The sequence below is a fragment of the Sinohyriopsis cumingii genome, chromosome 17 (assembly GCF_028554795.1).
Source record: "Sinohyriopsis cumingii isolate HCF-2022 chromosome 17, ASM2855479v2, whole genome shotgun sequence".
Classification (NCBI taxonomy): Eukaryota; Metazoa; Mollusca; class Bivalvia; order Unionida; family Unionidae; genus Sinohyriopsis; species Sinohyriopsis cumingii.
In genome coordinates this window covers 58,372,839-58,390,546 of record NC_142977.1, presented here as the reverse complement: position 1 = coordinate 58,390,546, position 17,708 = coordinate 58,372,839, and the positions used below count along the sequence as shown (strand labels likewise).

Below are 17,708 nucleotides of genomic sequence, written 5' to 3'. Positions count from 1 at the left end.
ATCAAGAAACTTCCAGACAAAAGTAATCAACTGCAATGGACTTTTACAATGGTGGCTAGGTACTAAGCTGGGTAAAGAAAAAAGTATGTCGAGTCTATGTATGTCGAGTCTAATTATCACAATATAGGTTAGTACAAATTTGTTTACTAACACGATAGCTTTCATTGTGAGTCTGTGACATTACTGTGCGCATCGTTCATGCCAGATTGTACTGGATCACACCTTCAGGTTAATCTTGTCTGAAAATACTGACGTACTTTATTTATTTTGCTATATGTACTTCTCAGGGCGTATACAATGCTGTTGGGCATTTCTGCGCATCTAAGGTTTCCATCTCCAATATTAAAGCAAAACGTATACCGAATTAGACTAAATGACGAAAATAAATAAAGCAATGCTTACCATTTGAAAAGAGGCAATGGTCACCAGAATATTCTGTTGAAAATAATAATAATTTTGGACATGGGGAAACCATCCCCATGTTTTCCTGACTTGCGATATGTCGGCCTATTCTGCGCACAGCTTTGAAAAGATGTAATGTTTATCAATTGAGCTACAGAAATTAAATATATTACTTTGGACTGTTTCTGTCAGCAGTTCAGTCGAGTAATTAGGTCAGGTTTATAGTTAGTTTTACAAAATTGAGCGTAAAAATGCCAATAAATGGCAAGAGATATTAAGCAAACTAAACCAGTCTTGTAAAAACGTTAGTAAATTTCAACATTTTATACAAAAATAAGCTATTTATGGGGAAGAAAAACAACAGTGAATGGGATGCAATATGTTTACGTCTTGTTGATGAGGAAAACTTACTACAAAATTTAGAAACTGACTATACGCTGGGAAATTTGTTCAGAATTTTTTTCTAGCAACAAGTCGACACGTTGAGTAGCAGACGATTTTGTACGTGTAGCACAACTTCTTGCAAAACTGGAAACTTGGATTAAAATGCAGTATTGTTTTAAGGTACACATTTCCATCTTTTATATAATGTATTTATTTGTATGATTCTAAAAGAAGTACAGTAAATCGGAATTTCTGGGTTACAAATTCAAGAAGGTCATGGAGTGGGTCTACATGTTGCCATTTAGAAATCACATTTTCATGTGCATTTCAAGACTAAATGTGGGATATATCTGTACACTTTATGAATATGACTTTTCTTGATACAAAATGGATTTTTAAACACAAATAACATGTGAACCAATGTTTACAGAAATGACGTATCGTGGCGCAGAATTGCCCGATTACCCGATGCGCAGAACTGGCCGACATGGTGGTAAATAATAACCCTCAAAAGAAATATGGATGTATGAACATCCAAATAAAGTTTGAGTGCCATTCAAAATTATGTAGAATCAAAGTCTTAAAAAGATTCCCGTTACTGAAATAATCAGTGTTGAATGCGCACACGATCTGTGTGACTTTCACTATAACGGCTAACGTTTATGGAATAAAAACAATAAAACGAAATAATGTCATCATTGCGTGTGATCCAGTCTCTGCAGCAATGTCAAAACATCACATGACATGATTGGCAATGACCTTTTAATCTTGTACAATATAATTTAGCAATTTTATAATCACAATCTTTACCTAGTCATTGAAATGCATCTACTTTGGACACTATTTGAAACAAAAAAATTCGCCCGTAAATGATCCTCAACAATCTGTAGCCTGGGAATCACGAGACACTTAATGGAATGTTCCACATTGGAATACGGGTTAGAAACTTATTATTTCAAAGAGTTTTGACTAAAAAGCCACTGCATACTTATAATATAATTCAGTATACAATTTACAACGATATGTACAACTAAGTATATCTCTTCTGCAATAAACAAAGTACAAGTAAGACAAAACTAAATCGTTAATGTTGACTCTTTGTTACCCATTGGTAAAATGAACCTTTATCAATCATTGGTCGATCACATTTGATGTATTCCGTATATTCTACTTCCGTTATCTTTAAACACTACTATAATTAACTAGGTACGCTAAAATTGTGAACTTTAACCTTCCCGTGCGACCAAAAGATGATATATTTTTCAAACCATGATATCCCTTCATTGATTTATCTATTCTCTGCTTGAAAAGCTATTGACATCTGCCTCATGAATTTTAATTCAGTTTTTAACAGTTATCACTGCTTTCTTCTTTTTTTTTCTATACTGCACACTCGCAATTCCGTCATTACATTGACTGGCAGCACAAATAAAATTTGTTTTTCTCTTACATTTTTCATCATCTTGATGTTTTGTATTGGAGTTATTTCATGCATTTTTAATTACTAAACATTCATTTTATTCCCTTTCAGACAAATACAAAACGATATGTTGTATGTTTGTGTCATCAAGGTAGATTGTTTGCACGAATGGGACACGTTTATTGGATTTCTTAGCTTTATATTTCAAGAGGGTTTCTCTGTTGACTTGGGTTTTCTTAATTTAGCTTCTTTTTATGCTCTCATTCAAAGGTACCGCTTGAGCTCTCGGCATACGACGGTACAGTTTTAGTGCTCGTTGCAGTCCCATTAATTGTATATATGAGACAGAGACAGAGTATTCAACACATTAGAAAATAGTTAGGGGACTTGAAAAATCAAGTAAAATTAAAATACAAAACAACTACTCTCCTGAAAATCTTATGATATTTTGCAGCCTTACAACTAAATAATTTTAATTAACACAGTAACGTACGCCAGTAATTAACTATAAAAATTATGTAATTTCGAAAGCCAAAACTTTCCAAAACTCTAATTTGGCCTGAATATCTTACACAACATCTCATCTTGCTACGACGCTGGCGTACGTGAAACGTGTAAAAGATGTGATTAAAGAATCACAAATATTGTTATATTTATAGTATTCAAAATTAAATTGTGACCCCCCCCCCAAAAAAAAAAAACGCGTGGTAAACTGGTGTGCTTGTACACACCTACCCTTGTATACCGTCGACCATGGGCACACTCCCCAAGAAGGAAGAAACATAGTCGCTGGTACTCTCTCTCTCTCTCTCTCTCTCTCTCTCTGTATATATATATATATATATATATATATATATATATATATATATATATATATATATACACACACACACACACACAATGCTGTCAGACATTTTTTGCGCAGCTAAGGTTTCTATCACCAATACTGAAGCAAAACGCATACCAAATTTGACCGACTGACGAAAAAGAATAATACTGCAATTCTTACCATTTGAAAAGAGGCAATTGTCACCAGAATATTCTGTTCAAAATAATATTAATTTTGGACACATTGGATAGAACCCCTGTGTTTTCGTGGCTCGCGATATGTCGGCCTATTCTGCGCATAGCTTTGAAAAAATGCGATGTTTATTAATCGGGCTATGGAAATGAAATACATTACTTTGGACTGTTTCTGTCAGTATTTCGGTCGAGTAATTAAGTTAATTTTATAGCTGCTTTTACAAAATTCAATTTAACGATGCCAATAAATAGCAAGAGATACTAAGCAAACTAAACTGATCGTATAAAATGATTAATAAATTAAAAAAAAAACAACCTATTATGCTGAAGAGAACCAACGCTGAATAGGATGTAGTGTGTTTACAACTTCTCGTTTATGGGGGGAAAATACTAAAGAATTTAGAAACAGACTACATGTCGAGGAAATTCTTGAGAATCCCGTTCTAGCGGCAAGTTGACATATTGCATAGCAGACGATAAAGCTACGTGTGGGACATCTTTTTGCATGATTGGAAACTTGGATTAAAATGCAGTATTTTTGTAAGGATGCAGTTCCATCTTTTATATAATGTATTCATTTTATGATTCTAAAAGATACATAGTAAATAGGATTTTCTGGGCTACAAGTTCAAGACGGTCTTCATGATGACATTTAGAAATCACATTTTCACATGCAACTAGGGTAGAAATGTGAAATAGTTTTGTACGCTTTATTAATATCATTTCCTTCATAAAAGGACGACCGTTCTTTCTTGATACAAACTGGATATTCAACCAAAAACAACAAGGGATCTAACATTAACAGGAATGTCGTATCGTTGCGCAGAATTACCAGACGCGCAAAATTTGGCCGACATGGTGGGTATATATATATTCGTACTGAATATATTTATCGAATGAAAAAGAAATATATCAAGTTTAGAACGTAGTTTCTGATTTGAAAGTTAGTATTGATTTGTGAGTAGATATTGTCCAAACTTCAACGTACAATTTCAAGTTACATCAAGAAGAATCTATAATAGTTTTCAATAAAGGAATATGCGAAACACGATTTTTTAACAATTATTTTATTAAATGAATACATGATTGCAATGATTGTAACCGAAAAAATGGGATTAATTTTTATATATCAGTTTATTAAGTTTCAAAATGTTTCGTCATCGTGCTCGTCGTAATCATCACCAGAGTCATCACCATAACAGTCGTCGTCTCCTCTTCTAAATTCATCCCTATCAACTATTTAAACTTAACTCAAACCGTACGTCATGACTCGGTTTTATATTTCTTGTCGCGTACATAGTTAAGCCAAAATTAAGGTGTAAGAAAATAACTTGAGCACCGTTTCTGAAAGAACGATGGCTCAACGTGCGAGTTCGTCCGGTTGGCCTGCATATTAAATTTTATTGCCATTTATTTATAGTTAAGACAATTAAAAGAAATTTGACAAGGTCAAAAGTTAAAATGGACAGTAAAGAGAGTTTTGTTGCTGAGTCAGAGAGGAAAAAGCTGAAGGAAGACATCGAAAGACTGCAACTAGTCCTTCAGGAGGAAGATGATACTGAGTTTGAAAGTGATGAAAATGTCCTGCAAGTTGAAACAGACGACGAGGAACAGGGTATAAACTCTATTACCCTAGATCACTTGTCAATAGTTTGAAATACATTTTCTATGAATTATTATGACTCTCACAAGTATTGTGTGTTACTTTCAATTTTCAATGCTATATTGCTAATTTTAGCTTCTTATTTAGTTCACCCAACAAGATTTTCTTCCCCTGGATAGGGATAGAAATGCCAGAGGGCAATCCATCATTGTTTTGTTGGCGGGAGAGAAAGGTTGGGGTGGGGCGGTCGGGGTCTGTTTTTTTATATATACAAAATTCAACCCTTAAATAGCTTATAAAACTTTTCTCTCATTTATAGAAGAATAAAATTACCTGTAATATAAATTATATTAGTTGAAAAAATAAATTATCTTGAGGTAAATAAAGAAAAATATCCTGGTTTGAAATAAAAAGTCACCATCACATTCCCCAGGAATTAAATATTCAGTCCTTTAAATTACCCTTTGATATTAAATTGTGTTCGTTTAAATTTTTTTACAAAAATTATAATTTGATTTATTTCAGTCATGGCTTGTAATTAAGGCTGCAGCATTTACACTTGTAGACAGTGTTATTTTGGTTTCATGGTAATAAACATGTAAATGAATACAAATCTGGTTTTCAGAATTACCTGTTCAAATTATATGATATGTTGACACATTTCTACTTAGGCGACACGTTTTTTGCATAAATCCCCATTTGTACCCCAAAATGCACAGAACTTAGGTGGCGCTATACAGTTTCGCATTTTGCATAGGCTTAGGATTTTAAAGAAAAAGAATGTCCCCGGCTTTCCTCACTGGTTATACTGGCTATTTAAAAAAGACCTTGTATATCTTAGGTATAATGCAAAGAACCTTTAATTCCCTTTATTTTGGTGTATGATTGATGGGTGTACAATGGGTTATAGAGTATACAGCTTGGCCTTACTTCAAATGTGCACCTTTCAAAAAAATGCTAGCTCTACTTGGTCATTTTCACTTCCTGAACTTCAGAGGTAAATTGTATAAAAAAGAGCCGATAACTTTTTTTACATTTTATATATTTGGTAATTCATTCATTGCACTTTCAGAAGCTTGTATTGTCTTGTCTGGCAAAATTCATTTTCCCTATTTTAATAGCTGCTATGTATAGTGTACTTTAGACTAATTCAGACTGATTTTTTAACACAAGGGAGCAGTCATTTTAGTTAGCAGTGTGCTTAAATCATGTAAAATTTCCAAAAGTACAATATCCAAAAGAAATATCATCCACATTACATTAATGTAGCATAGAGGTATGCAAACATTCTCTCCTCTGTGCATGTATTAAATAGGAACTACTTCACCTTACATACGTCACTCTCTCAAAAGTACATATTATCTGGTGAGCGCCACCTTAGTCATTTCATTAATTGATTTATAATTTCTAACCTGTGACCAGGGTGGCCCAAACACTGTCATCATCTGTGGGTTTCATGATTAACGGACTTTCCATGCTAACATGGCGCTATATTGTGTACATAATGGGCAAGTCTTTTTCCAACAGTGACATAGTTCATGCTGTTTGGTAACTGCTGAATAATTCTGTAAATTACCATAAGGCTGAGAGTTGAAAGTTACTATCCTTTGCACACATGTATATAGAAATTATACCGCTCTTCAAATTCACATGAAAGGCGAATTTGCAGTTATCGTTCTTTTTGTGTGCTTGATTCGACATTATAAATATCGGAAGCAGATGACAGTATTTACTTTCTGTGTATACATGTGTAGTTGTGCATCCAACCTTTCGCTGAAAATGGACTTGTCCAAGATCTGGAAATGGCCGGCAATCAAAAAGTCACCTTTTACACTGAAAACTTCTATTTGACATGAAACATGCAAATGATAACAGTGTTAGGGCCCCCTGGTCATACTCAAGTTTATAAGTCAATTAATGAGCTAAGTTTTGTGCACTTTTTCTTATCTCGTTATGCTTATCGTTTTTTAAATCAGTAATGGGATAAAAGAACAAACGGGGAGGTATATTCAGACTATACCTGATGATTTTTCTGTTAATTCTTTTCTTAAAGTATGGTTGATTTGTGGCATTGCAAGGTGAAAGTGAAAGTTAACGAGAATTGGTTGTACTGCACATTATGCAACATTATTCATGAGATTGATTTACTAATGATGGCCTAAAAATCTTTTAATTGAATCATGTCATAAGTGATAAACGATTTACATTAGCGAAACATTTGCAAGTTGAACTGGGGCCCTGGGTGGTCTAAAGCGCTCTCTGTTATGGATCACTGCCATCTCACCGATGTCTGCGCCCGTTCTAGTCTCGGATTCAGCCAGTGTGGGTATGTGAGAAAGCTTGCCAGTAGCTTCTCATGGATCAGTGTTCTTTCCGGGGGTTCTTCCTCCACTATTAATACTGGCCGCCATGTATAGCCTATCATGTGCTGAAAATATGCATTAAACCCAACAACAACAACAGCAAGTTGAACTAGGTGAGGCATACACATTGTCAGTGGTTTACATTTAAATAGTTGTCAGCTAATCAGGGAAATATGAGTTTTGTATCATTTGTATAAAATGGCATAATATTCATTATTGTTATTGTACATAGTTGCCAATTTTGGTTAACGTCACAGCCTTTCAGGTATTTGAAGCTGTACAAGAAACAATTTTAAAACTTGCCTTGATAAATTTTTAGTCATATAAATGCAGAACTTACTTCATTAATTGATTTATAATTTTGAACTTTGATTGTCACCATGCTGTCCCTAACATTGTCACCCTCTACATATTTCAAAGCTAACAGAACATCTACGCTGTCTATATTTGTATGGGTGAGTCAGTATTTTTCACTAGAGTGATGTTCGTATTGTTTTGTAAACTCTGTGAATTTCTGTAATATTGTGATATAAGGGCATATTTTTTTCATCTTTTTAAATTGTTTGGGATAAATATTAGAATTAGACATTGCATATATAGGATGCAGACGACACAGTGTTTTGCCATCTTTTTACATTGTTTACCTTTTGTGTATGTGTTGGCCACACATCCGCTCCATCACTGAAAATGGACTCTTCAAGCAACCAGAAAATGACAGTGAGCAGGCTCCTCATTTTGCATTGAAAACTTTGATTTGGTTTGAAGTAGAAGAAGATGACGGTGTTGGTCAAGTTCAAAATTATAAATCAATGAATCAAATGAGTAAGCTTTGTGCACTTTGTGTATTCCTGATGCTTATCATTTTCAAATTGCAAGGGGGTTACAAGCTTATAGGGGTGTGGGCAAATACTACATTGTATTATGTTCTATATACTATTTTCCTTTGCTTTTTAAAAAGTTGTCTGTTCCCCAGATTTGGAGGATGGGGGACACAGAATCCCCTGCCCTTGGGATCCTAAGTACAACATTCTGTATATGTAGGTGGGTGGTTGGGTGCATGCATGCATGTAATATTTTGTTATTTACCATTTCGTACTGTACAACAATCAGATATGTACATAATCTAACATATGAGCCAAATATTTTTTCCTCCATTTAAGAAATATTTCATGTTCTTTTTTTAAATAAATATGGCGATATTAATTAAAGTATATTACATGTATAATTTTACAGTATTTAGCTGTGTTTTTGTTTGTTTGTATAACCTTTGTATTAGACAGCCTTAAGATTCTGTACAAACCTCTTCACTTTTAGATTGTCTTAGTCTTCTGTTTTGTGTGATTGTCTGTATGTGTGTGTGAGTGAGTGTGTGCGATTTAGATTTTTAACGTAGCTTTAACAGTTTTTCAGTCATTGGTACAGTGTCTGCAGTGTGGTAGTTTATGGTGATGAAGAGTGCACCAAAGTCATGTGAACTTGATCCAATTCCAACATCACTGCAGTTAGAGTGCTTAGATCCAGTATTGCTTTCAATAACTGGTGTTATTAATACCTCTCTCTCATCCATGGAATTCCCATCATTTTTCAAAACTGCCTTTGTAAAGCCTTTGCTGAAGAAACCAACACTCGATCATAACGATTTAAAGAACTACCATTCAGCTTCTAATCTCCCATTCATATAAAAAATCTTAGAAAAAGTTTTTCTATCCCAACTTGTATCTCATCTGAATTCAAACAGTCTTTTTAGCAATGTACAATCTGCATATCGCCCTTACCACAGTACTGAAACTACTCTTCTAAAGGGGGTGCTCACCAGTTATTTTGTACTTTTGAGAGAGTGACATAGGTACGGTGAAGTTGTTTGCATTTAATACATGCACAGTGGAGATAATGTTGGCATACCTCTATGTTACTTTTATGTAATGTGGCTGACATTTCTTTGGATACTGTACATGTGGAAATTGTACATGATCTAAGCACACAGTACAACAAAATGGATGTTCCCCTGTGCTTGACAAATTAACCAGAATTAATCAAAAGTATACTAACTTTAGAAGTTATTGAAATAGGGAAAACGAATTTTGCTGAAGTAGACAATAACATTTACTGAAAGTGTAATGAACCAATTACAAAATATCCGAAAAGTAAAAAATGTTATCAGCTCTTTTTTCTACAATTTACCGCTGAAGTCGGGGAAGTGAAAATGACCATGCAGATCAAGAAGTTTTTTTATACGAGCACATCTTAAGTGAGCCCAGGCTGCATACTCTAGAACCTAAATTACACCCATCAATCATATATCAAAATAAAGGGAATTAAAAGTTCTTTTAACAGCACCTAAGATATACAAAGTCTTTATTATATAGCCAGTATAACCAGTGAAGAAATCATGGGAAATTCTTTTTCCTTAAAATTCTAACCCTATGCAAAATACAAAACTGTAGAGCCCACCAAACGTAGTTAATGAAATTCTGTAGCTTTGGATAGCGGAAAGATTACAGTCCTCACCCTTCTTGATTTGTCTGCAGCATTTGACACAATAGACCATGATATATTACTTCACTGTCTCCAGCATGTATTTGGCATTCGTGATACAGCCTTACTGTGGTTCAAGTCCTACTTGGTCAACAGGACACAAATTGTGTCCACAAACGGAATACACTCCAGTCCAGTTGATCTATGTTGTGTTCCACAGGGGTCTGTTTTTGGAACTTTTTGCTTCATTCTATACACTCAGCTGCTCTCAAGTGACATAGATCATGATCCACTGTCTCACCAATTGTACGCTGACGACACCCAAATATAAAAATCTAGCCACCCAACTGAAGTTGATGCTACCATCCAAGGTGTAGAGAGGTGCATTTCTGATGTGAAATCATGGATGACATGTAACAAGCTGTAGATGAATGATGATAAAACTGAGGCAATTTTGATAACAACACAAAGACTTTCTCATTCACATCCTTTACCTCAAACAATAAATATCAGCAACTGTTACGCCAACATTAAATTCACACAGTCAGTGCGAAACCTAGGTGTTACTCTGGACATTACTCTGACATTCACCGTGTCATGAACATATGAAAGACTGCATATCTTGAGCTGAGATGCATCAGCTCCATTTGCAAATATCTTTCAGTTGATGCCACTAAAAAACTTGTGTGTTTCAAGACTGGACTATTGTAACTCAGTTCTGTCTGGTTCATCTACTCCGGAAATTTCAAAAAGTTCAAAACACAGCTGCTCGGATCATACTTAGAGTACCATGATCAGAGCACATCTCCCCGCTGCTCTGTACCCTACACTGGCTATCCATTCGATCCAGAATCAAGCACAAAATTTGTTGTCTGTGATACATTTCACTGATGGACTCCAGTCCAACATACCTATCTGACCTCACCCATGTGTACACACCATCAAGATACTTATGCTCCTTTTCTTACAATCATATACTCATTATTCCCACTATGAAAACGAAGTCATATGGACAACCTTCTTTTGCATACCAGGGCCCAGCAACATGGAATGAATTGCCCACTGAACTTAGACACAAAGACACAGTGATCCCATTCAAGAGTGCTCTTAAAACTCACTTATTTCAACTGTAAAAACAAATTTAAAGACCTAATAATGTTCCCTACCTTAAATATTTTCAGCATGTTTTTTGTATTCTAATTTCATGGTGTTTGTTTTTTGTAATAATATTATATATGTTTTTTATATTACATGTGTTATCTAATGTTGTAGAGTGCATAGAGCTTCTAAAAATTAGGCACTATACAAAGTTTTCATTATTATTATTATTATTATTATTAGGTTTTCTTGGCTATCATGCATTAGTTTGGTTCTATTTATTATACAGAGGTTTCCCTTTGTAGCAAATAACGGTGGAAGGTTAGGGACTGATACATCAGGATGGCATATAATGCAGAGATGATATGATGCAAGTTTATGGCATACCAGGGAGGATATTATCATAGGTCTATGAAGAATCCAATCTAAAATATGGGTTGGTTAACTGACTGTTTCAGGCTGGAAACATTGATGGAATCTAGGAGTTTCGATGTGTTTGGATTTCCGGGACAGTCAAAGTGACAGTTGAAATCTCCAAGAACAATCAGGTTGCCACCTATCTAATTTCCATACTCCAGGAGATTCTGAAACTGATAGGTTATAGGTGTTGTCTAATGTTGTAAAGTGGTTAGAGCTTCTAAAGATTAGACGCTATACAAAGTCCTCATTATTATTATTATTATTATTATATTGATTTCACTGGGCATGACATTGATTCAGTGGGGCTTGACATTGGCTCAACTGGGCATGACATTGATTCAACTGGGCATTGACGCTGATTCCACTGGGCATGACATTAAAATACATCACACATCAACTAAATCTAAAATTGGTTCCAAACAATGCCATTTTAATTACATCATATGATTGTGTTTGGTTGAGATTAACTTGATCTATATCTTTGCAGATGGTGACACTAAGACATTCAGCATATCTCGCCCCAGCACTGCCAGTGAACATCACACAGTCAGCGAAAGCTATGTACGTATCGATTAAAATAAAATATTTATAGAAGCTTGAACTGCTCTTTCTTTCATCACATTGAAGAACTCCAAACGTTAAGGGTTATTCAAGGTACAAGTTTTCATTAAGAGTGGTGGTTTCCATCCCCAGGGCATGGGGGTCTTCACTTGGGTTACGAAGGATGAGAAGAAAACAAATTTTAAATCACATCATAAGCATGAGGGTGGGGAGGTCCTTGGGTTGGAGCAATAAAAAGGTTGGGAACCAACGACATAGAGCAGGTGCATGCAAAATATGGCCTATGGGCCAGATCTGGCTTTTGACCAGGTTTTTTCCATCAATTTACATCATAGATGTGGCTTTAAAACTCAATTACCTCAATTAAAACTGAATTACTTGGCCCACGTTGTGGGGAAAGTTTCCAATTCCTAATTTAGAGGGAAGTTTGACAAATAAAAAATCAGAATTTTTGTATGTTGTGTGCAAGTTAACTTTTACTATTATGTAAGCCTGAATTTATGCATACATTGTATTATAAATTTTAGAGAAATTGTTAAAAACGAGTTTGTTGAGTGTAATGTTCTTTCAGTTTCTAACACTAATTTCTTGTAATTGCAAATTGAAACCAGTTTGCTTTATCCCTAGTAATGAATTATGAATATTGAAGACTGAGTAGGGAAGTTTGTTTATGGGCTGGATCAAAATAAATGACAGATTAAATTCTCCTGAAAAGAATGAACTTTTATTGAACAAGATGAACAATGTTTGATGAAACAGCCTTTTTAATTGGAAGCAACGTTATTTGACCCAGAATTAGCACTTATCCACTCAACGAAATCATGGGAAAATATACTCGACCCCTGAACATTTTCACTTGCAATTTAAATTTGAGTGTGTAAATAAATTTTCAGCCCCTTTATCTTTCTCTCTCAGGAATCTGAGTGCCAAGAGCTGTCCTCTTTACATGATTTGGAGCAGTGGCATGGAGATGCAGAGACATGTCTTGCTCTTAATCGATTCTATCAAGAGGCCCTTGTTGATCAGCTTCGAAAGATCGAGTATGCTCTCCAGGAAAACAGGGAAAACCAGGTTTGATGTTTGCAGCTAATAATGTTTTTGAATACTATTTAAAATGTGAACTTAGAAAGATTTTCAGATCAATTGTAATTACTAAATCAAAAGTATTTATTTAATGGCCTATTGTCTATCATCTGTCAGTCCGTTAGCACAAGTTTGTTATTGCTACACCGTCTAAACTACTGGGAGGATTGTCATAAGATTTTATATACACATTGATCGCCAATGTCTTGTTGGTCGTAAAAGAAAATGGTGTTGCACATACCTCCAATACATACTGCAGAATCCATTGTGAAATTCTGGTTATTGCTACTTCTGAATGGAAAGTCATATCAAGGTGAGGCTTTTACAAGAAGACTTCTTATGATATGTTGTAGGTCTTAATAAAAGTTATAGTGATCTGATATCCAACATGGCAACCAAAGTGGCCATCTTGAAAATCAGATTACTAGTCCTCATTGATGGAAAAAGATACTGATATTAACATTTATCCTATCTGGTTTGTCTTAAGTAACAATATTGCTGCTTGGACATCAGATATTGTCACCTTAGTGACCATACGAAAAACCTTGTTTTGGCTACTCATTCAGAAAGGAAGTAATATCAACATGGGATGTTCACCAGAAGATTTTGTATGATGTCTAGCTAGTACTGTATGAAAATGGTGCCAGTCTGACTGCCATGGCAGCAATCTTGAAAATCTTGTTATTGCCTCTTAAATGAACGCCATTTCTTCATGCGTTTTGACCAGAAGACTAATTATAGTGGACAATTGGGCAAGAAAAAAATGGTGCTGATCTGATGTCAAATATGACTGCCACATACTGAAGATCTTATCACTTAATCTCCTGAATCTTTGTTATAATTAGAGGTTCTGTTACTAAAATTACAATATAAAATGTAGTAAACAAAAGGTAGACATGGCATTTCACGGGCAATTTCCAATGTTCTGGTTTCAGATTGAGATAAACATGTTGCTTACAAACCAAAATTAATGATTCAAGTGTGGTAGACAATGAACTTGATTTTGAATAGGTCATATTTTAAAAATATTAAAGATAATTTGGGGTAACATTGAATAATTTTTTTGATCAATAACATATAGTAACAGTCAAAGACATCCGTGCTGCAGATGTCTGTGGTATGATAATCAGCACATACACAACCTGTCATCCCATTGTGGTGGTTGTTGGATGGATGGCTATATAAATGGTTTACTAAAGTATTTACCTCTCAATAAATTTCCTAGCAGTTTTGCAGCTTTATTGAGATTCTTAAAATTAGAGACTTTGGCCATCTGAAACTGACACCTTGAGTATGGTGATTATAAGCAAGATAAGAATCTTTGCTCGTAAGATCACATGACATACCTTTACCTAAACAATGCCTGTCTTGTGAAAAGAAAGACATAATTTGCATGGTTGATACACTCAAGTGGCCACTTTAAGCAGTAAGAAACCAGTTTGGTTCAGAAACACCTGGTCATTGATTGCAGAAAGCAGTTGACCTTTTAATACACGACTTTTATTGAGGTAATTTCTTGGAGAAATCATAATGGTTATAGAGACTTGGTGACTGTTATATGAAGGCTATTTTGATGGCAGGTTTGATTGTAATCGATCTGTTAATTACTGCTTCTGAATTAAATTCTTTTGGTAGCAACATATGTTGTAATCCATTAATTACTACTTTTAAATTCCTTTGATATGAACCTAAATTGTTATCTATTTAATTACTACTTTTAAATTGAATTCTTTTATAACAATCTAAACTCTATTGTTTTTTATGAACAGGTTCAGCTGTATTTAAGTGTCATTTAGTTTGAAAAAAATTCACTTGTTAATGAGGTTTTAGTCTATTGTTTTGCCTTTACTTTTGACTGATTACTGAGTGATAAATGTTACTTTAAATTTGAAAATGTTACTTACAATGTAAAAATTCACCCTTTTGATTGGTTAGAATATTTTTAGTAAGATTTGGAGGTAGGTAAAGGGTTAAGACATTGTGATTAGAACTCATACAAAATTATAGGAACTCACAAATAAAGGGGTTATATAACTTGCACCATTAAAATATTTTTACAAGGTTATGGGAGAGGCTTCCAATTGTTTGGAAGGGTTAATTATGAATTTTCATAATGTTTCTCAGAATCATGTGGATATAAAATTTGTCAGTATTCATTGCTGTCATTGTATTTTGTCATTTCAGAGAGCATTGGAAGAGGAAATGGGGGAGAAATATGTGAAGAAAGAGAAGAAAGTTGGCAAGACAAAATCCATTGCAGACTATGCCATACCGTACTTCAAGGACAAAGACGGGAATGTAAGGATAAATTAATTTTTCTACTTATCCTGCCAGCTGTAATGGTAGTTGAATATTGTAATTACTGGCATGGGTGGGTGGTTTCTTGGTAAGCCCTCCTATAAAGTTTAATCCTTCTTTCAATATCAGGTGACAGTATTTTTTGTTCAATATCTGGATGAACCGAAGCACCTTATTCCAGATAAATGTTTACAAATATTTTTATTCCTGCACTTTTCAAAGAAAGGCAAGGTTTGTGTTATCCTGCAATTCCAGACATGCATGCATGGATGCACATGTGTATCAGTATGTTGCTGAGATAGATAGGGTCTAAAGATGGAAAGGGACTAAAACTTGAAAATTGCTTTTCCAGGGTCTGAAAATGTCTGGAAAAATTGAAAAATGACTGAAAATTCTTAAATTTTCTTTATTACAACTGTCTTAGTCAGATGCCAGTAATGTGAATGCTGTTGTGCATTTGAGAGAATTTGTAGTATATGGATTCAGAGCTGTTTGGGAGTTTTGGGAGCTTTTATTGTTTGGTCTGGAAACAGTCTGGAATCTTTTTTTAAATTTGTGGCAGGAATCCTGTATGGTGGCACTCTACAGTTTTGTATTTTGCATAAGGTTACAATTTAAAAAAAAGAAAAGAATTTCCCTGGCATTTCTTTCTGGTTATACTGGCTATTTAAAAAAGAACCTTGTATATCTTAGGTATAATTCAAAGAACCTTTCATTCCCTTTATTTTGGTGTATGATTGATGGGTGTAATATGGGTTATAGAGTATACAGCTTGGCCTTACTCCAGATGTGCACCTTTCAAAAAAGTGCTAGTTCCACTTGGTCATTTTCACTTCCTGAACTTCAGAGGTAAATTGTGTAAAAAGAGTGCCGATAACATTTTTTAAATACATTTTATGTATTTAGTAATTCATTGATTGCACTTTCAGAAGCTGGTATTGTTTAGTCTGGCAAAATTCATTTTCTCTATTTTAATATCTGCTATGGATTGTGTACTTTAGACTAATTCAGACTGATATTTTTAGAACAAGGGAGCAGTCATTTTAGTTAGTAGTGTGCTTAGATCATGTAAACTTTCCAAAAGTGCAATATCCAAAGAAATATCATCCACATTACATTAAAGCAGCATAGAGGTATGCCAACATTCTCTCCATTGTGAATGTTTTAAATGCAAACAACTTCACCTTACATAAGTCACTCTGTCAAAAGTACATAGTAACTGGTGAGCGCCCCCATTCCCTGTATTCAGCATCAATGAAGCATTTGAAAATGCCATATTGCATTCATTTAAAGCATCTGTACGAGTTTGAGTGTGGCCATTGCATAAAATAACCTGTTGAGTGTGTGTGTGCATGTGTGTGTAATTAGGATTTTTAACATAGCTTTAAAAATCTTTCAGTCATATCACTACGATGTCTGCATTGTGGCAGTTTATAGTGATGTCTAGCACTGGGGCATCATGACGTAGACATGTAACATTTTTGTAAGTCTTTGGTATGACTTGGCTGGGGTTCCAACCCACAACCTCCCACTTTCAAGGCGGAAGCTCTAACCACTAGGCCACCAGAGCGGTCGATAACCTGTTGACAAATAAAATTAGTTTGTTAAACATTGATAGTGTACAAAAGCAAAATTTTAATAGTATTTTAAGTGAACTTGGAATTCCTGTCAAAAGATATTCACCAGACAAATGTTAAAGTGACTTTGATTGCTATATACTATATCAGGTATGTAAAAACCCTAATCATTCTATCCCCGGCCAAGTCATACCAAAGACTTACAAAAATGGTATTAACAGCTGCTTCGCTTGGCGCTCAGCATTAAGAGGTTAGTGTTAGGACTGGTTGGCCTGGTATCGGGATAATGTGACAGGGTGGGATATCATGCTACATGTCTGTGGCATGATGCCCCAGTGCTAGACATCACTATAAACTGTCACACTGCAGACATCATAGCGATATGACTGAATAATTGTTAAAGCTACGTTAAAAATCCAAATCACACACACACACACACACACCTAATCTTTCTAGAGCAGATGAAGGACTTGGAAAAGATAAGTATGTTGTTACTACTGTAGTATTTGCTGTGGTTTTTTAAGTTGTATACAATGCCAGCCCTCCCCCGCCCCCATCAGTTTGTAAACCTTCACCAGCCAATTAATTTTTAAAACTAAAAGCATCAGGAGAGTCCTTTCATTCCTAAAATTGCGATCTTGTACAAAAACATAAACAACCAGACAGCTACTCATTGTCCATTTTTGGTTTTCGCAAAACTAAGTTGTAGCCAGAGTGATGGGTATGGTGAAATGCTCAATTGCAGACAATTTGATTAAATTAGTTAAGTATGTCATCATCTAGGAATAGAAGAAAAGTAAAATCATTCTATGAATCACTGCTTTGAGTGAGAGGAATCTCTCCCCACCCCCACCCCCACCCCCCAACAACTTATCAGAAAGAATATTAGATGGAGGAACAAAATTAGAACAACCAGGACAAATTGGTTACCAAATATTGTTTCTAAATGAGGTACTGCGAATTTAATACTAAATAAGGGGTATTTTAAAGAAAGTCTGTAT

General features: G+C 34.8%; 2 protein-coding genes across 2 annotated transcripts in view; one reads left to right on the top strand and one right to left on the bottom strand.

Annotated features, from left to right (window-relative positions):
- The window catches only part of LOC149778841 (hamartin-like), a 90,089-nt gene extending 88,216 nt beyond the window's left edge, over positions 1 to 1,873 (bottom strand). The window contains exon 1 of the mRNA XM_089939593.1: positions 1,597 to 1,873. The gene's annotated coding sequence lies outside the window, so the exon portion shown is untranslated. The remainder of the gene's footprint in view (positions 1 to 1,596) is intronic.
- Positions 1,874 to 4,581: 2,708 nt separating this feature from the next.
- Positions 4,582 to 17,708, top strand: part of LOC149778840 (uncharacterized) — a 114,449-nt gene continuing 101,322 nt past the window's right edge. The window contains exons 1-4 of the mRNA XM_089939592.1: positions 4,582 to 4,844; positions 11,676 to 11,749; positions 12,665 to 12,820; positions 15,017 to 15,130. Coding sequence (XP_089795718.1) covers positions 4,691 to 4,844; positions 11,676 to 11,749; positions 12,665 to 12,820; positions 15,017 to 15,130 — 498 coding nt within the window. The 5' untranslated portion in view covers positions 4,582 to 4,690. The remainder of the gene's footprint in view (positions 4,845 to 11,675; positions 11,750 to 12,664; positions 12,821 to 15,016; positions 15,131 to 17,708) is intronic.